The 27,014-nt window shown below is 45.5% G+C and overlaps 13 protein-coding genes across 13 annotated transcripts; 6 read left to right on the forward strand and 7 right to left on the reverse strand. All coding sequences in view use genetic code 12, as the record gives it.

Annotated features, from left to right (window-relative positions):
• Positions 1 to 845: 845 nt before the first annotated feature.
• CJI96_0003105 (uncharacterized protein) lies at positions 846 to 2,240 on the reverse strand (the record flags this gene model as incomplete). Its single annotated transcript, XM_029033391.2, has 1 exon — positions 846 to 2,240. The coding sequence occupies one exon, from the start codon at positions 2,238 to 2,240 to the stop codon at positions 846 to 848; it is 1,395 nt and encodes a 464-aa protein (XP_028891983.1).
• A 1,356-nt stretch (positions 2,241 to 3,596) lies between these two features.
• CJI96_0003106 (uncharacterized protein) lies at positions 3,597 to 4,628 on the forward strand (the record flags this gene model as incomplete). Its single annotated transcript, XM_029033390.2, has 1 exon — positions 3,597 to 4,628. One exon carries the CDS (start codon positions 3,597 to 3,599, stop codon positions 4,626 to 4,628), a length of 1,032 nt encoding a protein of 343 aa, XP_028891982.2.
• A 16-nt stretch (positions 4,629 to 4,644) lies between these two features.
• On the reverse strand, positions 4,645 to 5,103 carry CJI96_0003107 (uncharacterized protein; the record flags this gene model as incomplete). Its single annotated transcript, XM_029033389.2, has 1 exon — positions 4,645 to 5,103. One exon carries the CDS (start codon positions 5,101 to 5,103, stop codon positions 4,645 to 4,647), a length of 459 nt encoding a protein of 152 aa, XP_028891981.2.
• A 410-nt stretch (positions 5,104 to 5,513) lies between these two features.
• Positions 5,514 to 5,906, reverse strand: CJI96_0003108 (uncharacterized protein; the record flags this gene model as incomplete). Its single annotated transcript, XM_029033388.2, has 1 exon — positions 5,514 to 5,906. One exon carries the CDS (start codon positions 5,904 to 5,906, stop codon positions 5,514 to 5,516), a length of 393 nt encoding a protein of 130 aa, XP_028891980.2.
• A 1,405-nt stretch (positions 5,907 to 7,311) lies between these two features.
• Positions 7,312 to 9,120, forward strand: TUP1 (chromatin-silencing transcriptional regulator TUP1; the record flags this gene model as incomplete). The annotated part of the gene is made up of 1 exon (XM_029033387.2): positions 7,312 to 9,120. One exon carries the CDS (start codon positions 7,312 to 7,314, stop codon positions 9,118 to 9,120), a length of 1,809 nt encoding a protein of 602 aa, XP_028891979.2.
• A 245-nt stretch (positions 9,121 to 9,365) lies between these two features.
• MVD (diphosphomevalonate decarboxylase MVD1) lies at positions 9,366 to 10,569 on the forward strand (the record flags this gene model as incomplete). The annotated part of the gene is made up of 2 exons (XM_029033386.2): positions 9,366 to 9,410; positions 9,457 to 10,569. The coding sequence occupies 2 exons, from the start codon at positions 9,366 to 9,368 to the stop codon at positions 10,567 to 10,569; spliced, it is 1,158 nt and encodes a 385-aa protein (XP_028891978.2).
• Positions 10,570 to 11,706: 1,137 nt separating this feature from the next.
• On the reverse strand, positions 11,707 to 12,587 carry CJI96_0003111 (uncharacterized protein; the record flags this gene model as incomplete). Its single annotated transcript, XM_029033384.1, has 2 exons — positions 11,707 to 12,461; positions 12,512 to 12,587. 2 exons carry the CDS (start codon positions 12,585 to 12,587, stop codon positions 11,707 to 11,709), a joined length of 831 nt encoding a protein of 276 aa, XP_028891976.1.
• Positions 12,588 to 12,923: 336 nt separating this feature from the next.
• On the reverse strand, positions 12,924 to 13,619 carry CJI96_0003112 (uncharacterized protein; the record flags this gene model as incomplete). Its single annotated transcript, XM_029033383.2, has 1 exon — positions 12,924 to 13,619. One exon carries the CDS (start codon positions 13,617 to 13,619, stop codon positions 12,924 to 12,926), a length of 696 nt encoding a protein of 231 aa, XP_028891975.2.
• A 1,244-nt stretch (positions 13,620 to 14,863) lies between these two features.
• On the forward strand, positions 14,864 to 16,012 carry RCA1 (Rca1p; the record flags this gene model as incomplete). The annotated part of the gene is made up of 1 exon (XM_029033382.2): positions 14,864 to 16,012. One exon carries the CDS (start codon positions 14,864 to 14,866, stop codon positions 16,010 to 16,012), a length of 1,149 nt encoding a protein of 382 aa, XP_028891974.2.
• Positions 16,013 to 16,564: 552 nt separating this feature from the next.
• CCT8 (chaperonin-containing T-complex subunit CCT8) lies at positions 16,565 to 18,232 on the forward strand (the record flags this gene model as incomplete). The annotated part of the gene is made up of 1 exon (XM_029033381.2): positions 16,565 to 18,232. The coding sequence occupies one exon, from the start codon at positions 16,565 to 16,567 to the stop codon at positions 18,230 to 18,232; it is 1,668 nt and encodes a 555-aa protein (XP_028891973.2).
• Positions 18,233 to 18,279: 47 nt separating this feature from the next.
• On the reverse strand, positions 18,280 to 19,056 carry TRP1 (phosphoribosylanthranilate isomerase TRP1; the record flags this gene model as incomplete). The annotated part of the gene is made up of 1 exon (XM_029033380.2): positions 18,280 to 19,056. The coding sequence occupies one exon, from the start codon at positions 19,054 to 19,056 to the stop codon at positions 18,280 to 18,282; it is 777 nt and encodes a 258-aa protein (XP_028891972.2).
• Positions 19,057 to 19,131: 75 nt separating this feature from the next.
• VPS53 (Vps53p) lies at positions 19,132 to 21,519 on the reverse strand (the record flags this gene model as incomplete). Its single annotated transcript, XM_029033379.2, has 1 exon — positions 19,132 to 21,519. The coding sequence occupies one exon, from the start codon at positions 21,517 to 21,519 to the stop codon at positions 19,132 to 19,134; it is 2,388 nt and encodes a 795-aa protein (XP_028891971.2).
• Positions 21,520 to 23,762: 2,243 nt separating this feature from the next.
• Positions 23,763 to 26,915, forward strand: KEL1 (Kel1p; the record flags this gene model as incomplete). Its single annotated transcript, XM_029033378.2, has 1 exon — positions 23,763 to 26,915. One exon carries the CDS (start codon positions 23,763 to 23,765, stop codon positions 26,913 to 26,915), a length of 3,153 nt encoding a protein of 1,050 aa, XP_028891970.2.
• Between the last annotated feature and the right edge of the window lie 99 nt (positions 26,916 to 27,014).

Here is a 27,014-nt window from a genome sequence, read left to right on the forward strand (position 1 = left end):
TGTGCAAATGGCACGTTACTTTTTGCAATGATTTTGTTCATAACCTGGAGTGCGTATTTTGCTTTTCGCAACCAACCATTATTTCGTTCTGACTCCGATAGCTACCTTGATTTAATTGACATGCGCGTTAGTGGTTTACGAGGTCCGGCAATAAAATTCGACCATGCATTTAGTCATTTCGCTTACGAGTCGGAAATGCTTGATCTTACATAAGTTTCTTTTCTACACCACCAAGTGAACGGGCCTCTACCAAACGAGTCTATTGTATGACTCTTGTGCGAGACATTGATCTACAGGTAGCTCTCATAGAGTACCCTGATATGAAGCGGTATTTGAGGACGTTTCAAGTTCCTATTGATCCAGCATACAAAACAAGTTTCAAGCTACGACCAACTTTGAAAGATCACATCGTTGTCTTCAAGAAGAAGAAACTACATTACTCGCAGCTTTGGCAAACGAAGAGGAATATCTACCACGATAATTTTGCAACCGCTCCTGAAGAAAGTATACAACCGAACCAGATATTCCGAAGTTGCCTTCGTTGTCGCAGATTCAAAAAGAAGTGCACTCGCCAGCTTCCGGAATGCCTGAACTGTGCTTCTTGCGACGAAATCTGTGTCTATCCTTCAACAAAGAAACGCAAGTCAGGACTTGTGAAAAAGAATACGATTACCGCTCAACCTAGCAGCGCGATCTCCTCAAATGTACAACAACGGCGTTGCAGCGATCTATATAGATTGCTCAATTAATCCATAAACTCTTATCTATTTATTCTTATGGTTGTCATTATAGACATGACGGTCATTAAATATACAAATACTGATCAAAAGCAGATAGTAATATATTCATGAAAGCTTGGAAAGTAAGCTGAGTAAGCCTGACTTCTGATCATCATTGTCGTTACCTGTAGAGCCTTCACCCGTGCCGTTGCTATCTGTTGAAGACAATTGATGATCTCCGTGGTGAGCTTTGCGAAGTTCCAAGTCATCCTTGTGATGCGCCTCAAACTCCTCGAGGTCCTCTGGGAGCGATGGTTCAAAGTTGGTGTCGTCATCATCAGATTCCGTGTCACTTTTGGCAATCTTAATGACATCAGTCTCTTCCTCTCTGTCGTACTCCTTGATTTGTATGTCTTCCGAGAACGCCACACTTTTCTTTCCCGAAGCACTTGAAGAAGTGGACGAGTCGGACGCTTTCCTTCTCTTCACCGGTGGGGCATCATCATCGTCATCATCGCTATCTGAGTTCTCGTAAGTGGGCAATGCATCATCATCTTTAGCAGTTGGTGGAGGAGAACCCGAATCAAAAGCAGGAGACTCTTCTTCTTCGGCTTCAATTTTGGCGCCCAGAGGTTCTTGAGCAGCTTCTTCATCTAGCATCTCTTGTAAAGATGACCTTGTGGAACGCAGTTTCTCCAATCTGTCCTGGATGATTTTCTCCTTTGACTCGTCTGTGGTCAAACCTTCTTCGATAACTCGCTGGAGACTCGCCAAGGACGTCAAGATATCTCGACGGGCGGTCTTGATGTCTTTCAAGTTCTGTGACGTGACATCACAGAGCTTCTCGAATACATTAAGCTTGGAGATGTATATTTTCGGCAGCGGGAGAGCATCTTGATCGGCATGGTCATTAGGCAAGTACTGCTTCGACTGAGTACCAATCTGCGTCAAGTTAGAGTTACACACCTCGGCCAACTGCGACATATGATTGTAGAGATTATTCAAGTGAAGCAACTCGCTATTAAGCTTTGGCCCAGAGAGCTGTGCTCGTGCCACAGGAGAAGGGTCAGCGGTAGCGGCAGCACCATCATCATTTAGGCGTCTACCAGACTTCAGCAAATCGACAGCTTTACGCATCTTCCGTATATCACTAGCGCCAAATATGCCTCTCTGTTCCCAAACGCCTATGAGCCTGTCGATCTTTGGTTTAATAGGGTCGTCAAGCGAAGGGTACACCTTGTTGAGCACTTGTGGCAAGGACTTGGCGAACTCCACCAGAAACTCGGGTTTCCGCTTATGACGAGCCTGCTGCACAACGTCGTTGCACAAGTACAACAACGAGAGCTTCTTCTTCGAGGTCAACTTGGGATTGTCCAGCAAAGTATACCCGCTCCACAACTCACATAACTCTTTCACCCTGCGGTGATGGAACAACACCCATTGTGAAATCGACACAATCAGGTCCTGAGTTTCCTGAAGAGAGTCCAACTTCTTTTTGAAGATGTCTGGAGAAAACGACATGAGGTGTAGAACCGAAGGCAACTATAAGGTTAGATTTATGTATAGTTAGTGTCTGCGAAGACCAAATATAAGGTACAGTACACTTGAGGAGAGAGTATGGGGATCGAGGAGGGAACAAGACATTGTGATCAGAATTCGAGAGATAAAGTCTATAATTGAACTTGTTTTGAAGTGATTAGATGACAGTTCAGTTCAGAGTTACGATTTCAGGTCAATTGGTGGCTGTAGTGCGAGGAATAGTTGGCACTGGTTCATGGTGAGTTTACTGAGAGCTTCATTACTTTATGGGTATGCAAGGAGTGGCATACTTGTGAGGTATTAATAAGAATGAAGTGTACCGTGATTTAAGACTTTAATTCCCTTTTCTTTTCTTTTTTTTTTTTTTTTTTCTCTGGGCAAGACACAGTCAGGTCCAGCTTTGGCATACGACAAGTTACCTACCTTGATTTTATTCCGCTGCTAGCCGATAGGTTAATTACTCATCAAAGCTTTACCCCAATTACGCCCTTAGGAGTACAATTGTGGTACCTCGTTCCTGATCAAATAATTGTAGTTATCAGGTGGTTCAGTGGACTCCGATTTTTTCAACCATCACCCAGCTAAATCCTTCAGTCTCTCATGATGCTTAGATTCAAGCTTCCATGTTCCACGCTTGGTAGTTGAAATAAAATTCTAAATTTAGACCTCTCAATGAAAGCTGTGAAATAGTCAAAGCAGCTTCTGTCTTGTCTTGTAAACTCCTGTCACGTATCTTCGAGGGCCCCACATTGGTGGTGTCTGAATAGCACGAAATGGATTAACAGGACGGAAAAGTTCAAAAATGATTCGATCATTCTGTTAAAACTGAAGCGAAATTCAAAATACGATGATTTTCAGCTCTATGATTTTGTAGCGTTCTGTACTGTTATTGTTAATTCTAGGGTATGGGTGATTTCGCAGCCAATACATTATACAACTTGAGGTTCCAGACTATCGCCAATTAAAGCGGAAAGGGTCTGAAAGTTGAGAATTGACAAACAAAAACCCAGAAAGAACATCAAAGAAAAGGATATCACTACTCAGTCCAGATCTTCTTTTTGGGGTGAAGTTCAGTTGCAAGGTTAAACACCACTTAAGCGTAGCCAAAGACATTGCAGCTAAAGCTCTCAAAATCACACAAAGTTTTATAGACGGAGAGTCAAATCTTCAACTTTCTCTCTCCTCATTTCTAAAATCATATCATCTATCTTTTATTTATTTTTCGTTTGAGAATCAATCGCCTGTTACTACTCTTCTTCTGGTCCGAGTACATATAACGCGCAACTGTAAACAAACAGATCAACTTACTAGCACATAGTTCACCATACCTACAAGCAAATGCCGAGAGCTAAGAAGCAACAAGATCCGGACGAGTCCATAGAGGTTGTGTCTGAAGAGCAACGCGTCCGGAAATCCCCCAGACGAAAGAACCCAACAGAAAAGATGACCAAGCCTGTGAAGAAGGAAACGAAGAAACCGGGACCAAAAAAAAGGGGACCCAAAAAAGCATCCAAAGATCAATATGGCTTGCCTCAATTACTGCCGTCTAAAGAGATTCCTCTGCCCATAGAGTTCCCCAAAGTGATGTCTAGAGTGCCCTCATTGAACCATCCATCTCTGGCGTCATCTACGCCAGCTCCTCCTCGCCAAAAGATCACGGAACAGGATATTATTGCGGCCACTTCGAGCCATGATATTGTTGGATACTTGAACACTCTTGTGGGGAGTGAGGCGGAAGCCAACTTGAATGAGTATAGGAGGACTACTAAGCTTCAGATGGACAATGATGCAAGTCTCATTCGCCAATTGAGAACAGAGCTACAACAGAAACAAGAGCTGATAGATACTCTCCTTAAACAGGTGCTGCAGCTACAAAATAACGGGTCAGCTTTGCCTGCCACTGCTAACGCTACTCCTCAAAAGAGAGTGACGGGTGAATTGTATAAGCTGCCCATCAGATCGAACTCAGCTTCCACCCTGATGATCAGTCTGGATGATCTAGCTCAGGAAATGAAGACCATTGGCGTTACTCTTGACATGCTTGAGCTTCTAACGGGAGTGAGAATTGTCAATTACGAGGAGGACAAGGAGAAATTCCACTTCGACGTGAAGCAGTCTAGTACTAACAGCGAAGACGACTCCAGCACCATCACCGTGGAGTACAAACTTGTGATAAAGAAACAATTTGAGCTTTCTGCTGATGTTAATTATATTCCTACATTCTTAAAGAAGGTCCCCTCCTCTGTGAAGAACAGATTGATAGAAAACCTCCCTGACTACTTACAGGGCAGCCTTGTGTTCCCGTACAATACACTCAGCCAGTTCTATGCGAAAATGAACCGTGCTCTCAATAAAAGCACGAAAAGCTGATCTGCGACGCCACGTCTCACATGGAAAGGACTATTTTACCATCCTCAACCTTTACTTGAAGCTTTTTCAACACATCTTTCTTGCCCTTCTTAGTATCGCTACTGATCGCCTTGACTACCTTGTATAATGACCCATTGGCATACTTTTTAAGGTCAAGAGATTCAGACCTGTCCTTGGACTTTTTGGACTTCTCTTTGGAAGTCTTGACAGGCTTGGCGTCAGGTTTAGAAGTATCGGGCCTTGATTCCTGTTTCTTCTCAACAGGCTTGGGGTTCTGTTTCTTGCCCTTGTACAAGCCTTTCTCATATTTTTCGGCTTCCGAGATGCACTGGGTATGCGAACGGTACTCAGTCCCGTTGAAGGTAGTGGAGCAGTCTATACATGTGAAATAGGCATCGGGACATCTGGAGCGATGCTGGTCCAACTTCTTCTTAACGATAGTGTCGTTGCAGACCTCACACGAAAAGGATACCATATGTACTTGAGCTTGAGATGCGATGAGATGCGATGATAATGTACTATACTTTTTCGCGTTTATCCATAGACCGCCCAAGATGGGTACGTACGATTTGGCTATGCATGTCAAACTATAAACAGTGAAATGAAATGAAATGATATGAAATGTAGCGAAATGCGTTTGTGTAACGCTCTGAAAGTCGAGTCCGACTCACCAGAATATAGCGGTCAATGCTCATTACTTCAACAAGGCAGGTAAATGCGGGCAAAGGAGCTGTTGCTAAGGCTTAAATTTATTCGAACAGGCCAAATTATTCTGAGGAGTCATCTAAGGCAAGACTCCCAGAGGCTCGAAGCCGTCTTACATCCTTGTGTCGTCGGCTTTATCCGAAAAGGTACAACATCAACGACCCTAAACTCCCACCTCGATCAACTCAGAGGCTTCCACCAAACGGGTTCGTCTTCTTTCCTTCTCTGCACACGTACGATCTCGTAATCATCCTGAACGTCCTCGGTGTGGTCTTTTAAGAGACCCTGAAGTCTATAGTAGTCGTCACGCTTATCAAAAGACCGTTTTTTGTCAATCATGCTGAGCATCTCGTCCTCACTCAACTGCCTGTGTTTCTCGTCATACTTCTCCCACTTCACAGCAGTGAACTTTTGGAGGTACAAGGCCCCAGCGTAAATGCTTAGCATAAAAGGGAGGCCAAAGAAAAGAAAGTGATTCTTCCGGAGAAGCTTCTGGTACCTTCCTGCAAACGTCTTATCGAAAGCCTCTTGCTCCTTCTTGCCTCGAAAGATCTTGTTGCCCAAGTAAACCATGAATGAAGGGTGTAGTAGTGAGAATTTGATGGTGGAGTAAGTGAGGTGATACATGTATGGGGGGTGCGAACTACCAAAGGTGAAGGGAAGAGCAAGATGGGCAGAGAAAGGAGCAATGAAAGCGGTCGAGAAAGGATTTATGGGTTACCTTGAAACTGTGATGTGATGCTTAGAGAATTCAAGCTTAGGAATTCCTCTTCAGCTTAGAGAAGTGTTATGAAATGAGAGTAGCGGCCCAGGTTATGGCTGCGAAAAGATGGGAGTGAGAAGAAGGGTGAAACTCGCAGTCTTAGAGAAGTAATATCCTCCACTTTGTGACGAGATAGTAATTGCAATAAGCCTGGCTACCTAAGCGGGCACCTGACATGCAAATGTGTTTCTCTTCTTCACCAATGCCATGAAGTCGTAATTGAAGTTGAAAACAAACTGTCTCAGAAGAAAGCTCTGTAGCTTAATAATTGGTCGACCTGAAGCCAGTGGCGTAGGATTGAACCTCTCCTGAAGCTTGTCAACAGTTGTTGGAGGTTGCTTCCAATTCAGCAACAATTGGGATTACCTGGGGTAACCGAAAGCCAGCACAATTTCTGAGTTTCAACCAACCAGATCTGTCACATATCAGAAGAGCCACTCGATACAATTTTCAAGCCAGCCGCTTCTTTCCTTTTATAATACTACCCACCAACTGAATCTTTTCCTTAAAACCCCCACTCTTGCAAATTCCACCGTTTCACAGTGGCTGCTACAACCTCCGACCTGCACACAAATAAGCTACCACACCGGCCCTGGTGCTAGTCCTTCCCGATGTGCTGTCATCCGTTTTCCTTCCTGGTTTCCGCATTTTTGGCCACCGTGCGCTTTCGTCACCCAGCGCCCACCTCGCCTTCACGGGGTGCACCCCATCCTACCCAGCGCGCACAGCTCCCTTTGGCTCCCACCACGCTGGCTCCTGCTTCTTCTTCGCATCAATAGAAGCAAGGCACAAGCTGGACCCTGGAGAGAAGCTAATAGGGGCACAAGAAAAAGAGCATTCGATCATACTGGAAAAAATTCAAAAGTGGGTATAGCCCTGTATTTATACTTTTTTTTTTTCCATCTCTATTAGCCTTTCCTTCCTTTAGTCATGTGAGCGCTGGTCGTTTAGTTGGTTGGTTGTATCTGTGGGTGAGTTGGTGAGAATTCCTTTAGTCGAGATTCACGAAATCGAAAAAAAAATCATGTAGACACACCGCTCCCATTTTTTTCTCACCTCAATTTCTCAACCATTTACAGTCCTTCGTCCATTCTCCCGCTTATCTCCAGATAGGCTTCAACCAAATTACACCGTTAGCCCTTTTTCTTCATTTCATTAATACGCCGCTCATCAAGCCCAATTAATCTCTAATTCTGTGCCCCATCCACGCGAGCCATGTCGGTGTATGCCAATTCACAGCTGCAGCAATCACAGAGCCAGCTGCAACTGCAGAAAAGAGAACACCAACGAAGACTCAACGAGTTGTTGGACTCCATCAAGCAAGAATTCGACTTTGCCTACCATGAGGCATCAAACTACTCCAAAGTGAAGGAGGATTACGACTTGAAGTGCAACCAGCAGACTGCAGAAATGCAGCAGATCCGCCAGACAGTGTATGAGTTGGAAATGGCCCATAGAAAGATTAAGGAGGCCTACGAGGAGGAGATCTTGAGATTGAAGACAGAGTTGGAAAACAGAGACAGACAGGCCCATCTGGGCAAGCCCAACGGCGCCCCCACGCCTCAGTACCCTTACTCGTACCAACAACAACAACATCAGCAGCAGCCTCAGCAGCCTCCTCAGCCCCAGCAGCAGCCTCCACCACCAGTTTCCCATCAGCAGCAGCAACAGCAGCAGCAGCAGCAGCCAGCTCTGCAACCGGGGTCTATTAAACCTCCTAAGGCCGAGGCCAAAAAGCTGCCTAACGTGTCCAGATCCGAGTCAACCGTGAAGGACCCATCGAAAGCTCTGGAATTCTCCTCGAGTTTGACCGTGGTGGATAAATCCCAGTACATTGTCAACCCTCAGGAAAAGAATTTGCACGTTAAAGAGATTCCTCCTTTCCTTGCTGATTTGGACGTTGCAAAGGCCAACCCAGACTTTAAGAAACAGACCCCAGACTTCTACGTGCTTTACAACCCTGCGTTCAAGCGTGACTTGGACGTGGACTTGGTCCAATCTTTGGACCATTCCTCCGTGGTTTGCTGCGTCAAGTTCTCCAAAAATGGCGAGTTTATCGCAACCGGTTGTAACAAGACCACCCAAGTGTTCGACGTCAAGACTGGTGCTTTGATCGCCAAGTTGATCGATGACAACAGCTCCAACAGCACCTCTGTCGAAGGTGAGGGTGAAGGGGACAAGGATGCTGGTGCCAATTCGGCGGCTTCGAACGCTAATGGCGACTTGTACATTAGATCGGTCTGCTTCTCGCCCGACGGCAAGCTTTTGGCTACCGGTGCTGAGGACAAGTTGATCAGAATCTGGGACTTGTCAACAAAGAGAATCATCAAGATCTTGAGAGGCCATGAGCAGGACATCTACTCGTTGGACTTCTTCCCTGACGGTGACCGTTTGGTGTCTGGCTCCGGTGATCGCACCGTGAGGATTTGGGACTTGAGATCCTCTACATGCTCCTTGACGTTGTCCATTGAGGACGGCGTCACTACTGTTGCTGTCTCGCCAAACGGCAAGTTGATCGCTGCCGGTTCCTTGGACAAGACCGTGAGGGTGTGGGACTCTTCCACTGGTTTCCTTGTTGAAAGATTGGACTCCGGTAACGAGAGCGGCAATGGCCACCAGGACTCTGTTTACTCCGTCGCCTTCTCGACCAACGGTAATCAGATTGCATCTGGCTCCTTGGATAGAACAGTCAAGTTGTGGAATCTTGAAGGCAAGACTGAAGGCGCAGTCAGCGGCCAGTCTATTGCCAAGAAGTCTAGTTGCGAGGTCACCTACATTGGCCACAAGGACTTTGTGTTGAGTGTCTGCTCAACCCCAGACAGTGAGTACATTTTGTCCGGATCCAAGGATCGTGGAGTCATTTTCTGGGACCAGTTCTCTGGTAACCCATTGTTGATGTTGCAAGGTCACCGCAACTCTGTCATATCTGTCGCCGTCTCATTTAACTCTCTGGGTACTGAGGGTGTATTCGCCACTGGAAGTGGTGACTGCAAAGCCAGATTGTGGAGATGGAAGAAGCAGTAAGCTTTTCTCGAATAATAAGAAAGTAAAGCTTAAAATCACTACTCATTATCTATCAGTTTTCATGAGCATGGGGTCGAAATTTCTCAACACCTTTCCTTTTTTTTTTTTAAGCAATCTCTGTATAACTATTTGTATGTCGAAATCAACATCGAATCACCAAACTCACCTTGATCTCTGCGCGTACTATTTCAGTATACGAGGCTCGCGAACTTCAACAAAAATCAGCCCTTCACCAACTCTCACCAATGCTGATTTTCACCGCCTCGGCCACTGCCCCCGTGAACATTGCTGTATGTAACTAAGATGTCTTAAGCTTTCCGTATAACTAACCAGCAGACCCTCAAGTATTGGGGAAAAAGAGACAAAACCCTCAATCTTCCTACTAACTCCTCCATCTCAGTGACTTTGGACCAAAATGACTTGAGAACATTGACTTCAGCTGCAACATCGCCGGACTTCAAAAGCGACAACTTGTGGTTGAATGGCAAAGAAGAAGGAATAAAGGGCGAAAGAACCATTGCATGCTTGAGAGACTTGAAGAAGTTGAGGAAGGAGTTGGAGGACCAAAACCCATCCTTACCTAAATTGTCCGAATGGGGCCTTCACATCGTCTCGGAAAACAACTTCCCAACTGCTGCTGGATTGGCATCTTCTGCTGCTGGCTTTGCTGCTTTGGTGAGCGCCATTGCCAAATTGTACGAGCTCCCGCAGCTGATGTCTGAAATTTCCAAGATCGCAAGAAAGGGTTCTGGATCTGCTTGCAGATCATTGTTCGGTGGATATGTTGCATGGGAGATGGGCGATAAAGAGGATGGCCTGGACTCAAAGGCAGTGGAGGTGGCCCCTGTCGACCATTGGCCTCTGATGAAGGCTGCCATCTTGGTGGTGTCTGACGACAAGAAGGACACCCCGCTGACCACAGGTATGCAGAGCACCGTTGCCACATCAGACTTGTTCCAATACCGTATCAAGGAGGTTGTTCCAAAAAGATTCGAGGATATGAAGAAAGCTATCCAAGACCGTGACTTTGAGGTGTTTGGTGATTTGACCATGAAGGATTCCAACTCTTTTCATGCGGTGTGCTTGGACTCCGTGCCTCCGATCTTCTACTTGAATGATACTTCCAAGAAAATCATCAAGTTGATTCACAAGTTAAATGAACAAGAAGGTAAGATCGTTGCTGCATACACTTTCGATGCTGGTCCAAATGCTGTGGTATATTACGAGGAACAAAACGAGAACAAGGTCCTTGGATTGATCCACAAGTACTTCAGCAAAGTCCCTGGTTGGGAGAAGGTCACCGAGAAGAAGAGCCAATTCATCGACTCTGACATCGAATTTGACACCGACGCTTACAAGGGTGTCAGTAGGATCATCTTGACGGGAATTGGCCCAGGCCCTCAGTCAACCGACCAGAGCTTGGTCAACGACAAGGGATTGCCAAAGTAAATAGAAAGGTTTAATTTCACCTCATAATTCAATATACTCATACGCATCGATGTGATGTCGTTTTGATGCATATCATCGTTATCGCAATTTGTATCGCGCGATCAAGCATAAGTTGAAATTTTCACTACTGGCTCTTGATTCTGAACCCCACGTCTTCAATGCTTGTTGCAAACCCTTCACGTTCTTTAAGATTGCTAAGCCCGTGGAGGTTAGGCATATCATCAAAGCTATGCAGCCGCCAACGGTTCCTTGCGCCGGTCCCGAGATTACACCACGACTTCAGTACCTCCTTTGTACATCTTCGAAAGAAGATAGAAGAGCTAAAAGAAAAACCTTCCGTTGCATCCGGGAAACCTGAGACACCTCTGCTTAATACAAAGACTTCATTGCATATCCCGCCGGATATCTCGTCACAGATATACACGATACCTAACATACTTACTATGACCAGAATAGCAACAACCCCATTTATAGGCTGCTTCTTAGCCACGGGCCAATCGACACCTGCAATCTCGTTATTTGTGTACTCTTGCGTCACGGACTTCGTGGACGGGTTCATTGCAAGGAGGTACAATCTCAAATCTGTGCTAGGCTCTATTTTAGACCCCGCAGCAGACAAATTCTTGATGACAGTTTGCACTGTGGCACTCTCCGTGCAACACATTATGCCCTGGTATGCAGCAACGCTCATACTAGGTCGTGATGTGTTGCTCAGTTTTGTTGGAATCTATGTCAGGTGGAAGTCACTACCCCCTCCGAAGACCTTCAAAAGGCTTGCAGACTTGTCAATCCCCACACATACAGTGCATCCCAATCTTCTAGGCAAAGTCAACACAGCATTGCAAATGTTCTATATTGGGGGTTTGGTACTTCTTCCTTGGATCGATGAGGTAACTCAAATGCATGAAACCACATCCCTTGCATTTGAATACTTTGGGTACCTTGTTTCTGTCACAACTTTCTGCAGTGGTGTGAGCTATCTCGTTGGCCGCAACGCTGCAAAGCTCTTGAGATGATTGGAAGAGCAACATCAAACACTCAAAGCTCTTCTTTTGAAGACGAGACGAACATCTAGATCATCCTTCGCTAGACTGTATCATAATGCATGGTCCCAATGGGACTCCATAGTTAGAATTGTTACCAACTTAATGAATTGAAGATTTCTAGGACTTCATGATGGTCGAAGTATAAAATTGACGCTAAAATCGTGGACCTTGCACACTTGATTCTCTCTGAATCGTATGTTGTAACGTAGACATGCACCAACGTAAGCAACTGCTGAAGAATCTTCCCCTGACAAACACAAAAGCAATTTGCAAGTACTTGAGATTTGAAAAAAGGCCTGGATAATTCAAATGGCGATGTGGATTCAATTAGCGAGCGTGCTACTTTGGCTTTCTCCTTAGGATGTGCCTCAGACGCCAATTCGATGAAAATAGCGAGCAACTGGTCGGTAAAACGCGTGGTTTTATTTTTGCCAATAAGAAGATGGATGCTGTCCAACACAATTTGAATGAGCTCTTCTGTTGCCTCAGAAGGTTCGAATTCAAAGCCGTACGCTAGCACTAGACATTCCACAAGATCCGTGACCCAGCGAGACAACGTTTGAAAGTTGAATTTCATCTTTACCCGATCAATTATTTCTCGACACTCTGTAGCGATGTCAACGGAAATGTTTGTTGCCTCGTGCTTGCACTGGCTCTTCAAGATGCAAATGATATTTCGTATATCCAGGCCATTCGCCTTTTCACAGCTGATATCTCTTTTCTTCTTGTTTATTTTCATGACATCCTTAGAATATTTGAAGCCAAACTTGACGGCTGTTTTCGTTTCCCGACACCTGCCAGTTGGTTTCTCTGGCAATAGTGACTTTCCAATTGTCGATACAGAATCTGAGGTTAGATATGAGAATACACATGCACAATTAAAGGTAAAACCATACCATCTATAGAGAGACAGCCATTGTAATACTTGAATCTGGCAACATAGATTGCCAACGACAAATCTTTTGTATTCATTGTAAATGATGTTCACAATAGATACGCGTATCCACACAATCGCGTCAATAAGTTGAAATATAACGAACAATAGGAAATAAGACTTGTGTAAAAAATTAATTGAACAAAATAAAAAATCAGATGGAAAGCATTTCGAACAGAAATTGATACAATTTGACGCTTACCTGGCGGAAGTATCGTTAAATCCTCTTCAAGTACTGCCAAAAGGGAGTTGCTCCTACCTTTCGCCTGTTATCTATAAAGATCCTATATCCTCCCGTGTCTACCATACTAAAGCAAATCACTCAGCGACATACCCACTGAGCGCTTCGTGGAGCCTGCTTCGACTCTCAATGCTCACGCAAACGTGGCCACCAGCTTAATAGGTACCCTTTGTTTTCCAGGGGTATCCAGCGATAACTCTGCCTGACGCTCCATACCGTCTAAAGGAATAACCAGCTGCAACTCCAGCAGCAACTCCTCAGGTCCTTCAGCAACCCCTTCACCACCTTCGCTTTCCTTCGCTAGCGCTCTCACCCTGAGGCGTACCCAGAGCCGTCTCCTCACGAAGTTCCCAAAATAATACTTCCCATGCCAATGGGAACGCTTCCGAAACACAATGCTCAGGTACATCCAGCCTTGCTCATCCACATCGTTCAACATCAACACATACCACAGGTCCCAGCCCCATTTCCATCCCAAATCAGGCAACGGGTAGTTCTCAATGTGCTCATCAGAAAGCGTCACTCTCAGGCCGTCGATTCTCGTGTACTGAGGCGGATCAAGCACGGGGATCAAGGACTTTTTGTTGAAGCAAGGAATGCCGAAGAACTTCATTCCTCGCTGGTTCTCGACTATAAACTGGAAGGCGTACTCGTGCCCCTCCTCAGCTGGGATCTCGTACCCTCCTAGGGCCGAGTCGATACCCGAGGGATTGTATCCGTTGGCACGAAGGAGGTCAGCGAGCTCTTCAATTTGGGGCATGAGTGCCTTTGGTGCTGTTGGGGAAGTCAAGTATTCTACACTGTGAGCAGAGTGTGGTACAGTGCTCATGCGAGAGAGGCAGGTGTAGAGGTGAGCCGTGGACCTATCCTCCTCGAGCTACTCAAATCAAGACAATTGCAGCGATTTGGACAAAGCGTAAAAAGACCACAATCAAAATTTTGGAGACGTGAATGGTCCGCTTGGTGGCCATCGAGCTTGAGTCTACTGTAAGTGAGTGAATAGTGTACCCAATGCTCGCGGCAGGCCAGTGAGTCGAAGAAAGTGATGAAGCTACCATAATTGAGGGGGACCCAGAAGAACATCTGATAACCCAAATAAAGAGGAGATCATATGAAGAAGCTGGATTTAACTCATATGATTTATTCAAACTAATACCCTCCATAGCCACTACTTCGGAAGCCCTGCGGCAGACCCTTGCGCACGATGGCGGCAGAGACTGTGATGTCACACATCATTGGCCGTTTATTTTGCTGATAGTGAGCTTCCAGGTGAAACTCAATAGAGCCTTGGGATCAAAACTCTGTTCTTGGTCCCCGCCGGCTTTAAGTTGGCGTCCTAAGCTCCGAGGCGTAATGGTTGCTGTTCCAGGCAGGGCATGGACGGGGTCAGGCCTGCCTCAAAAACGGTTGCAAATTGTCTCACAGGAAGTGGCTAGGCAAGTTTGCAATTAATTGCAGAGAAGCTTTTGTGAAATCACGCCCTCGGGCTTTCTCTGGTACTTGGGCCGAGGTCATTTATCGGAGAAATTCAAAATGCTTGTTTTCATCCCTAGCAATGGTGATCGCAGAATGTGTGCTTGCCGATGGTTTTCTCGTATTTGCATGGACCCACGGTTAACTCGGCGGCCCGCACACTTTGTGCCCTGCCTGCCGCGAAATGGCTGCTAAGTATTTGTTGCACAGTTAGCAATGGACAATTGACACCAATCTACTAGAAAACGAGAGAAGGAGAGGAGAAAAAAGGCGGAACCGCTTGACACATTTCATGGGCGCTTCCATACTTTGAGGGCTTTCTTTTTTCGTGTCCATCATTCCCTCGGGTTTTTCCTTCCTTTTTTTCCTTGCCTACGCCTGCCTCCCCATGCCTGCCCGCCTGTACCTAACTCACTGGTGCTAGACCTCACAGGGCCTCACTGACTAGTTTCTTGCGAACACACATCTTTAGTCAAAAGAGCCGTCCTAACCCTAAAACTCCCAAACTATTGGGGCACACGCAGACTCTGCCCACAGTCTGAGTCACTCATCTTTCTTTATATTCTTGTGCATTTTCTGTTTATCAAACTTGCTCTTGCAATGATGGCGCACAATCCATCCAACGATCCGCTCCAAGGACCTCCACAGCAGCAACAACCCCAAATGGTTCCCCAACAAAGAGCTCCTCATCAACAGCCACACGAGTTGGGCCACGTCGAGCCAAAAAACGGCTTCATCAGCTGGAACAATCACAACCCGTTCGATGTCAACCTGTACCCGATTACTAATCCGCCCATCATCGACTCAACGTTCTTTCTACCCTACACCAACGAGCAAGGGGTACAAAGACGAAGGAGAATATCCATCTCCAATGGTCAAATTGGCCAGATTATCAACCACGAGGCCTTATACGCAGATGATGATTCCTACGATGAACTCAGTGATCTTCCTTTCAAACCTCCTCACCAACAACAGCAACAACAGCAACCGCAGCAACAGCTCCAGTCAGTGGACCCGGGCCAGCCTTTGGTTAGCGAGCCTCGTATGCTCCCATACGAGGTACATGGTGTGGCTCTGCAATCGGAATTTTTGCACCGCTCCCAGCATCCCTCTCAGGGCCCCAAAATGGAGGAATCCAAACCCGACTTACATTTACAGGCTCCCTCTCAGCCCCCAGGCACGATTTCTGGTCAACATGGGCCACCTGGGCAACCAACAGGGCCACTACCACCACATCACGATATTTCGGGTACGTTTCCCACCTCAGCTCATCCTCCGCCTCCGCACTCAGAACATCAGCCGCTACGCTCTGAACTGGCCGCTCCGCCTCCGAGAGGAGACGCTTCAATGGCAGGAGAAAGGACTCCTCGCTCGAGCAGCCATTTGGAAGACGTGGCAGGCGTGCCGCCTCCCAACCATCAACTCATTTATAATAACGAGGTAATTTACTCAGCAGATGGCGGGCCCATCCCCGGTACGGCCGCATGGAAGAAAGAGCGGTTGCTCGAAAGAAACAGAATTGCAGCGTCTAAGTGTAGGCAACGCAAGAAACAGGCCCAGCAACAGCTTCAGAACAACATCTCCAAATACGAGCGAGAAATGAAGGAGCAAAGGCAAACTTTGGACAGGTACGAGAAGCTTCTTGAAATCTACAACAAGAGCCTTGGGGAGTATTTCACAGGAGATAATACTTCTATCGACAAATTACGCCCATACGTGGGCAAGTCCATCGACGAGCTTGACCTTTGACAGTATTGATAATAATTTTGCTTGAAATGCAGACAGATGGCGCAAGCTGAAGCTTAAGAATCATGCGATGACATTGAATCTTGATTGATATTTATTTAGATGTAGTAATCTGATCAATCCTTCCTTCATCTATAGCAAAAAAATTGAAAATGACTGCATATCTACCTTCATGTGACAACAATGTTAAAATCAAAGAATACAATGCAATTGCAAATGATTCTTTACGAGAGGTCGTCCTCTCAATCGAATAACATTCTATAGCATGATGCTTTACATGTATAGTACATCGTTCGCTAGGGCACTAAGCACTTTCACATCAAAAGGTGTTCAAACACATCATACGAAGAAGTATTCCACAACAGCCTCCTAATTAAAGAAAACAGATGAGATCAAGTACTTAACAACCTATTCACAATTGCCAGTAATCAGGGTCTGGTAATTTGAGGATCCCGAGTACATGATTGGCATCACGTGACCACACTTTTTAGGACCATCAAAATTTTGTTACCCTTCAAGGCATTTAGATCAACCAACTAACACAGCTTTCCCACAATGTCCCTCAAATTGCCTTCAGCACCCAACGCAGGGCTTTTTAAGCAGGGCTACTCGCTGTACTCCGCCTCAGATGGCGCCATGATCCGTAACATTGAGGCGGTTAGAGAGATCAGCTCCATCGTGCTCACGTCTATGGGACCTTCTGGAAGAAACAAGATTCTTGTAAATAAACACGACAGAACGTTCATCACCAATGATGCTGCAACCATCATCAATGAATTGGAAATTGTGCACCCTGCGGTGAAACTTCTAATCCAAGCCTCGAAACAACAGGAGTTTGAGATGGGCGACAACACCAACTTGGTGATAGTATTGGGTGGAGAGTTGTTGAACATTGCTGAAAAATTGATCAATCTCGGTCTAAGTGTGCCTGAAATCATTCAGGGCTACAACATGGCCAACAAGTTTTTGCAAGAGACGTTGGAGAAGCTTGTGGTGGACCGCGTAAAGAACATCGTGGAACCTGAAGAGCTTTTGAAAGTAATCAAACCTGTCATTGCCGCTAAGCAATTTGGGCTTGAGGACTCCATTTCAAAGCTCGTGGTGGAGGCCGTGAGAATGATCATAAATCCAAAGAAACCTCAGGCGTTCAATATTGACAACGTTAGAGTGGTGAAGATCATGGGCTCTTCCTTGTCCAACTCAGAGGTTGTGAAGGGTATGGTGTTTCCAAGAGAGCCAGAAGGGCACGTTGAGAACATCACTGAAAAGCTGAAGGTTGTCGTGTTCACTTGTCCAATCGACATCTCTACAACTGAAACTAAGGGTACCGTATTGCTTCATGATGCTCAAGAGATGTTGGACTTCTCCAAGGGCGAAGAAAAGCAGTTGGATCAAATGTGTAAGGAGATCTACGACTCTGGCGTTCGTGTCGTCATCGCAGGCTCCTCCATTGGTGAGTTAGCTCTTCATTACTTCAACAAGTACGACATTTTGGTATTGAAGGTTCCTTCGAAGTTTGACATTCGCCGTGTTTGCCAGGTTTGTGGCGCCACTCCCTTGCCAAGACTTGGTGCTCCTATGCCCGAGGAAATGGGTACGATTGACGTTATTGAGACTAAAGAAATTGGTGGCGACAGAGTTACCATTTTTAGACAAGATGATGCCTCCGTCTCCAGAACCTCCACTATCATCCTCAGAGGTGCTACTCAGAACAATTTAGATGACCTCGAGAGAGCTATTGATGATGGTGTTAATGCAATTAAAGGATTGGTCCAGGATAACGCCCTCTTACCGGGAGCTGGTGCCGTGGAGATTGAGCTTGTCAAGTTATTGACCCAATACGGCGAGAGGACACCAGGCTTAATGCAGCTAGCCATCAAGAACTATGCCAAGGCATTCGAAGTTGTCCCAAGAGTTTTGGCCGAAACCTCAGGCTTGGACTCTACCGAAGTATTGAGTGCTTTGCATGCCGCTCACTCTGCTGAGAACAACTCAGGTTTGTGCAAAGGTATTGATGTTGAAAACAGCACTGATGACGGGTTGTTGGATATTAAGGAACACAGCATATACGACCTTTTGTCCACAAAACGGTCTGCCATCACCTTTGCAACCGAAGCCGCCAGTACCATATTATCCATCGACCAAATAATCATGGCCAAGAGAGCAGGTGGTCCACAGGTTCCTCAGCAGCGCAGACCTGGCAACTGGGATCAGGATGACTAAGGCTTATGTGTGATGTGTAATGTGTATAGAATCTAAATTAATACCATCTATTGGCTCTGTATACCTATTTTTTTGCCCTCTGTAACGAACAGACGTATTTTATCATGAACCTTTTCGCCATTCTCGTCCTCAACACCGCCACTCACATCGTATCCAACGATTTTATCCGAGTATTTTTTAGTGCTTATGAGATTATCTGGAGTGAGACCACCAGCCAAGATGTATGATCCCTGCAAGTCGTTAATAAGCGACCAGTCAATAGGTTTACCCTCTCCACCTAGCTCTGAGTCTAGTAAAGGCAATGCAAAACCCATATCCTTACTGTCAGACAAGGTTTTCAAGAAATCAGTCATGGAGGCTGTCTGTGTGGGGATAACAAATCTCTTGACTATACCAAACTTTCTTTCTGAATTCAATGCCATATATTCAGCAGGATCTTCACTACCATGTAGTTGAATGAAGTCAAGATTAAGTTCTTCTGCAAGCTCAAAGACCGTTTTAGGATTTTGATTTCTGAATACCCCAGTAAGAAAAGGTCCGTTTTTTAGTATGAGATCACGGTATGCAAGTAGGTAGTCTTCGAAAGACGCAAATGACTGGCTTGCGATGTATTCATTTAACTCCTTCGCACTAACAAATCGTCTGCTCTTATCAAATCTGGAGGTTAGTGCAGCTTTGGCAATCAACTTCGCTTCTGCATGATCAACAGTTCTCTTTCTGCCTGGTACCATAATCACACCTAGCATATCTGCACCAGCATCTATTGCAGCAATGGCATCATCAAGTTTTCGTATTCCGCATATTTTAACAATCTTTGCAGGCATTCTTAAGTTGTTGATCAATATCTACTTCCAACCACTTCGCACTGACTAACTAGGTACTCCCTGCACACCTCATGATTAAGAATGATAGTCGTGACTAGTATCCTTTCTAAAGAACTTTCCGATATTTCTGAAGTTCTCGTTAATTTTATTCACATGCTGCTCACCATTGATGGAGAAGTCCTTGAGCGGATTGTTGATCTTGAGTCTTGCAGGATTCGTTTTAAAGATATCTGGAATGTGAGGTTCTGGAGACCTGCTCGAGATCAATTCCTTTATATCGAATTGTTGAGGTGAAGCTTGGGAAGATGGGTGCTTTGGTTGAGGATGCTCTTCATAAATATCATCAAGCATGCTGAGAATAGGAGATTCGTCCAGCAAAGCGTTGGGAATGGTTAGCTGGAGCTTGAAGTTCTCGATGTACTTTCCTTGCTCTGCCTTATTGATATTCTTCAAGTCTAGGAATTTAGTGAAGTTTTTGAGAGACTTGTCCCCAATCAAGTTGAAATAGCTCCCAATCACATTATCCACTGGAAGAACAGGTGTAAGTAGAAGCTTGAGCAAAGTTGTGAGCCTATTAAATTGGGTATCAAGGTATCTCAAATAGGCCTTTGGAGCCAGTTTGGATTCTTCAGGCGGCTTGGAATCATCGTAATTCGGATCTGAATATAGTGGCAATTTGGCCATATAATTCTTGAGTATCGAGACATCGACAAGTATTTGCTCAATATTCACAATGCTCAATGGCTTGATAAGTTTGAGCTTGTTAACAAAAGTATGTACAAGCATCTCGATAAGCTTATCACAATATGATCTGACATAACTATCTCTAATAATCAACGTCAAAATGACTCTGTTGTCATCCTTCATAGTGTTTATGATGTCTTCCATGTAATTTGAGGTGTCAGAGACGGATTCCATTGCCTCCCAACCATTATTTTCGAACTGCCTCCACGAGAACTGCAAGTCATGTGCAACTTTCAGGACAAGTCCTTGAACGGACTTATTTATGACATCATAGAATAAGTTCTTGGCGGACTCGAAGTCAATTCGTTCTTTGTACTTCTCGTCGATGAGCTTTTTGAACTTATCTTGCAAGTCATTAATATTATTGTTCATGTAATCAGCAGTATTGAGGATCATGGTCAAGTATTTGATCGGCTCGATGCCCTTAGGGTTGTTCTCTGATTGTTGTATAACTGGAACCAAGATCTTATAGTTGTACTCTCGAAGGTATTTTAGGTCAAGACGAGCAAGATCTAAGAGAATCTTACCATTTGATAATTTGATGATTTGTAAAAGTAACTTTTGAAAAAGCTTGAACAACTCAGAAGAAGAGCTGGCAAAATTAGGTACATTATTAATTCTGAGAACGGTGAGAATGTCATCAGGGGTCTCAGGTGAGACAAGTTCTTGTGGAATCTTTGGCGCCGAGAAGAACTCCATGAACTTGGCGTTCAAGACGCCATCTTGTTCGTTGACCCACGTTATAAGATAGGGCTCGAACACATTCAGTATAACCTTCTCGAAATCGTTAGTTTTGAAAGTATCATTAAGAAACTTTTCCAATTCAAGCGACTTAGTAAGAGAGTCTAGCAAAATCTCGGCGGAAGTAACAGTTCGAAGCTGTACCTTGAGGTCTGATGAGGTCATCTCGCAAAACAACTTTGTGAGCTCGTAATCGACCCTCCACAGCTGAGGAAACACCAGAAGATAGTTGCTCTGAATATTCGATAGGACGTTCTTGAAGAATATATATCTTCGGTTGAGGTTATCAAGGTTCCCTGCCTCCTCAGTTGATGAGAAAATCGAACGAATCTCTTTCAATTGAAGATTGTAGAACCACTGAAGGAGCTTGTCCTTGTACTTTTCGTCAATCAACTGCAAGATCTCACAGCCGTATATGAGATTTTCATTAGAGAAGTTATTGGTGAAGGAGTCCTCAAAGTCTATGAACACGTCATCCACTAACTTATTTTGGGTTTTATGTATGTGCTGATTCAATAGCCCTATCTGGTCAATTGACCTGTATGGCTTGAAGAACACGAGCAATTCTTTCACTACACCCAAGTATGTGGCTATCTGCTTGTAGTTTCTTGTGTTCACAACCTCGTTCAAGCTGTTGTAGGCATTCACGAGCATTTGAAGACGCTTCAAGACCTTCATGGAGATCACTAAGTTCTTCTTGACGGTATCCAATCGCTGTATGCTTGATGTCATGGCCAAAATCTTTGCCTGAGTTTGTTTGGACTTCTCTCTAACAGCCGAAAACGACTGTGTGAACGTTTCGATGTCTGCTTGTAGATCAATCGGGTATGCGTATTTGGCAGTTTCCTTCTCTATCGCCAACGCCAGCTGCTTCTTGTGTTCGTCAATATACAGAAGCACCTCATCAATGTTATCCAAGGAAGACTCCGAGGGGAAGAGTTGTGCTAGCTGCACCTGGGGGTCGTAGGTGAAACCCATGGTGATGGAGTAGGTCACATAGTACGAGTCCGTACAGTGTTGATGTTAGGCGTCGTGCGAGGTCCATATGAAGGGAAATGATAGTTGAAGGGGAGGTATGGAGGAAAGAGGAACAGAACAGTTGACAATTGGAGGTATAAAAGTGAGTTCTGGTCAAACTCTGAGGAGATGGAATTGGTATTCAGGTCGCCTGTTGGGGCAAGTTCTGTCTGGCAAGGTCTGTTTGGCATGTCCTGTCTAAGAAAATGGTTGCAAATGAGACATGGAAGCAATGGATGAAAGAGGTAAGTATAAACAAAATAACACTAAAAAGATTTTGCAAAGCGTGAAGGTCTTTCAATAATTCACTCAATGGTGCATTAGGTCGAGCTTTTATTGTGTGGTGTCTATATGCTTCTTCCTGGCTAGTGAAGGTACCAGGTAGAATTGCCGATCGTGTGAAATCAAGATAAGAATCACATAACTGTAAAGCTGATGGTGTATAAGAATGAACTGATATTGATTCCGTATTTCATTCAGAGTTCCCGTCATATTGAACAAACCTTGTCATATCACTACACCCCACATTGTTGCCACAAAGAAAAAAAAAAAAAAAAAGATAAATAAAGAAGAAAGAAAATGTTAATAATAATAGCAATGATAAAGCTTCTCAAGACGTTTTCTGTTGATAAAGCATTCAAAAAGTTAATGTAATTATTAGCAAGGTACTGCAAGTGTTCTATTTGATCCAAGACACCCCATTTAGCTGAATGTCCAACGACCAATGCGATTCTATTCAAACACTACAAGCAAGAGCCAAAAAACTGTTGTCGAGAACCCTTTTGTGCTGATTCTGTTGGTTAGGTTCTCATTTTGAATATTCTGGAAGTTCTTGCCGATAAAGGCTTTGGTAAACCTTCTAGTGGGGCAGGCCGTGTACGACAATGTCGTGACTGCCTCAGTATAGGTCGAGCAAATTTGACCCCAAGCTGTCTAAATGAGGCATAAACCAACATGAAAAGCTTTGTGTTGAAGGGAAAATTGCAATAATATTACTTTCACTTCACGGCTACGCCTATTTACGAAGATGAAGTGGGGTGGGTGGGCAAGTGGAACTGACCATGCGACGACATTTTTGCAACCGCGGCATAAGTATGGTGTCCAAAGATACACATCCTACAATACAACGCTACAAAAATGAGTATCAAATAAATAAAACCGACCCTAATTTTTGGATGTTCCTGACTAGTGCATCCTGGCATTGTTCTCGCATTCTTGAGCTCAAGCTCCAACTGCCCGAATTTTGCTAAGTTTCCCCTGACAGCCCCGGCTGATGGCCGATCCCCAGGCCGATCCCCATTTCTCGCCCGAGCTCGCACTCTCAGACCAGACGGCCACCTCCACAGAGGCCACTCAGAATCAAGCTGCAAAAATATAATCGAAAACTGCTTCCAAAAGTCTCTTTCTTTTCTAAAAAATACCAATTTTTCCTACTCTATTCTGCCTCTTTCACCCTGTTCCCATCCCACTTCCACCGCACTAGAGCTGAGAGCGCACCCCTTCCCCAAAACAATGTCCCACCCTAGCCTCCCTAGCCCCCCCTCGAACGGTTCTCCTAAGAGCTTCGTTTCGCTTGCCTCCGTTTAGCCTCGTTTCAAAACCAAATATATTTGAATTGACGCATTTTTTTCAAGCATGTTGCACAATGTTAGCTTCCTATTTCGAGAGCCGTCCGGAGTTGGGAGCCCCCCTCTTGCCTATTGGGGGAATTTCGTCTTGACGTTGTGTTGCCTATTTTCTGCCTAATTAGGTATTCGCATCTGGTGAAGCTCGCGCCAGAGTGCAGGGGATATACATGGCTGGCGATTCCTCGTTGCCACAGGGCACGATAAACTCGATGGGTATTGGAGCAATTGCAAAATAATTCACATATTTGTATTTTTCGGCTCTTCAGCTCCATTCTGGTACCCATGACTTCCACAATACACCTCCGGAATCGTTGTATAGTTCACCCTTTTCGCATCGCACTATGGGGCCTCGCACAATCTACTCCACCTTTCCCACTCACAGTTGTGATTTTTGTTTCTCCAAACTTCCTTAAAACAGCCACTTTCCTCACCTGCACCGCTCACACACTGCTGCACTTCTTCGCTGTCTAACTTCCTATCTGAGCGATCTTCCACTACATATACACTGTTTTTGTTACCTGGAAAAAAAAACTATTACTTATATAATCTTTTCTACAACTTTCTTCTTCCTTCCCCATGGCCCGCTTTCCATTTGGCAAAAGGAAACTGAAGATTCAGGACCCTCCGGCCACTCCACCCCTGAACGAACCTTCCTCCTCCGTGGCCTCCCCATCCGCTGACTCCGAATACCGCCATTCGTACTTGTCCAAGTCGCCTGCCCTGAAACCGGCCATTTCCCTTCCTGCTCCCGGCTCCCACCCAATGCCTGATACCGTCGACGACCACATTGACGATTACCCTGAAGCCTCGGCTCCTTTGGGCCCGGCTCCTGGCAACGCTTCTACGCCCTGGCGGAGACACAAGCTCTACGACTCCCCATTCCCTCGCTACAGACACTCGGTTTCCCAGGTTGCCTCGGAGAAAAACGAGATCTTCCTCATGGGAGGCTTGAAAGAGGGCAATGTGTTCGGTGATACGTGGAAGATTGTGCCTCACGCCTCGGGCGCCAACATTGACCGCTTTACCGCCACCCACATTGAGGTGGTCAATAAGAACAACCCTCCAGCTCGTGTGGGGCATGCCTCTGTCTTGTGTGGTAACGCCTACATCATCTACGGCGGTGACACTGTCGACACAGACTACAATGGTTTCCCCGACGACAACTTCTACATGTTCAACATCAACAACCACAAGTACACCATTCCTCTGCACATTTTGAACAAGCCCCGTGGCCGCTATGGCCACTCAATTGGCGTTGTGTCGGTGTCGCCTACTTCCTCGAGATTGTACTTGTTTGGCGGTCAATTGGAGAACGAGGTGTTCAACGACTTGTACTACTTTGAATTGACCGAGTTCAAGCTGGCCAAGGCCCGCTGGGAGCTTGTTGAGCCTCTCAACTCCTTCAGTCCTCCTCCTTTGACAAACCACTCCATGTGTGTGCACAAAAACAAGATTTATGTGTTTGGTGGTGTCTACAACAACGAAAAGGTGTCCAATGACTTGTGGTGCTACGACACTTTGATCAACAAGTGGCTGCAGATCGATACCACTGGTACAATCCCCTTGCCGGTGAATGAACACTCGGCGGTGATTGCCAACGACCACTTGTATGTCTACGGTGGTAACGACTTTGCTGGTATCATTTACGACACCTTGTACGCTTTGGACTTGCACACTTTTAAGTGGTCCAAATTGAGCAGAGATTTCGCTGCTAGTGGCCCTGGTCCTCGCTGTGGCCACACCATGACTTTCTTGCCCAAACTCAACAAGCTTATTATTATGGGTGGTGACAAAAACGACTATATTTCTTCCGACCCTGACAGCTATGATACCCACGAAGAGCTCGAGGGCACTGAGCTCGGAACTATGATTTTTGAGTTGGATCTTCATGTCGCCGACCACTTTTTGCGTGGTGGCTCAGGAAAGAAGGCCGCTTCTGCCATTGGCTCTGCTTACGGCAGAAGAACCACATCGCCTGGTCCCGAGGAGGGTGGACGTCACCGCAGAAGCTTCAGCGCTGGCCCCGAAGACTTCCGCACTCCAACTGCTTCAGTTGAGCGTATTCCTCGCTCTCTTGATCCAAAGCTGAGTGCTTCAGAGCAATTCGAACCCGCCTACACTCCTCAAAGACAGCCTTACAGCAGAAGTAGCACAGCCGGTGGTGACTTTGTCGATGTTGACATTCCCTCCTCTGCCATTTCCCAAAAAGATGGTGTGTCTGACTTGGAAGGCGCTCGTGAAAAGTATCTCGCAGAGACAGAGTCACCATACAAGAATGGCCATGATGATTCAGTTGTGAGCGAAACAACACCATTCGACAACTTGAGATCAGAAAACAACGAGACACCTATTTTGTCAAAAGACTTTGCTCGTGACATTGACGTCAACCCTGACGCGATTACCACCGAACAACCAAAGGATCTAGAGGAACCAACTCCTAATGGCGGTCGTAACATTGGCTCTTTCACTCCCCAGGATGACACCAAGCTCAAGAGAGTTATTGCTGATCTTAATAATGAGATTGCGCAATTGAAGCAGTCCACCAAGGCAGAATTGGAGTCCACCTCTGCCAGATTAAGATCCTTGGAAGAAGAGAATTCCTCCCTCAAAGACAACTATGAGAAAGCCATTACTGAGAAGGATGCCATGATTGATGAGCTCAGGCGGTCGATCGACCCTGCTGACTTGGAAATTGCTGAAGGCGCCGACGCCGACGCTGTGAGTCAGACGACTTCCAAGAGAGGCTTCACAGAATTGACCAAGTACAAATTGGATCGCTTGGAATTGAGAAATAGACTAGTATTCTTGGAGAAGGAGAATGCCGAGTACCGTGCTAGATTCGAGCGTTTCGAGCCTTTCATGGAGAATCAGATTGGTGAGTTGAACACCTTGCAAAAGGTAATTGAGGGCCAGGAAAACAAGATTGAAACTTTGACCGCTCAAATCGTGTCAGAGGAGGCTTTGCACAAGGAAATTACCGAATGGAAGCACAAATACGAAGAATTGAGGCTTGAGCATGAGAACTTCAAAGCCGTTCACGCGGAAGTTGTTCCGGAAGATGGTGAGGGAGATGAAACCTCTCGTTCCATTGGCGGTCACTCCAAGCTTAGTGCTCATTTGGCTAACTTGACTTCCTTGTGGAAGGACGCCAAGCGTCAAGACTCTGACGCTCGTCTGATGACGAGTGAAGAAAACGCCACTATCTCCAAGTTGCAGAAACAGATCGACGAGTTGATGGCTACATCTAAGACACAGCACGCGGGCTCTTCGGCCGAAGTCAAGGCATTAGAGGAGGAATTGACCAACAAGTTACAATCATTGCGTACCTTTGAACAGAACTACCGCGATGCCTTGCAATCCGTCAACAACACCAGTAAAGCTCTTGAGCTGTCTCACGAGGAGTTGAGAAACCAGAAGTTGACCATTGAAAAGTTAATCAAGGAGAACAATGAATTGAAGTTGTTTAAGAAGGCAAACAGGAGAGTGTCTTCAAAGAGCCCTCTCGTTGACTCGAATGGAGACTCTCCTGCTCCAGGCACCCCAGCTGAAGAGGCTGGTGAGGCAGCTGAAACTGATGATGAGGACGGCGGCTTCACCAAGGCTCATTACAACATGAAGCTTAAGGACTTGGAAGCTGACTTGTACATCTTGAAACAAGAAAAGGAACAATTGAACGATACTGTTGCCTCTTTGAAGAAGGAGTTGTACCTAGCCAAAAACTCCTCTTGATTCATACTCGATGTTTCATGAAATTAACGACGACTTAGCAGTGGAAACCGGCGTTCCTGAATTACTGCTCAAAGACATCTGTGCTATTACTACCCCAAA

Source organism: Candidozyma auris, chromosome 3 (genome assembly GCF_003013715.1).
Source record: "Candidozyma auris chromosome 3, complete sequence".
NCBI lineage: Eukaryota > Fungi > Ascomycota > Pichiomycetes > Serinales > Metschnikowiaceae > Candidozyma > Candidozyma auris.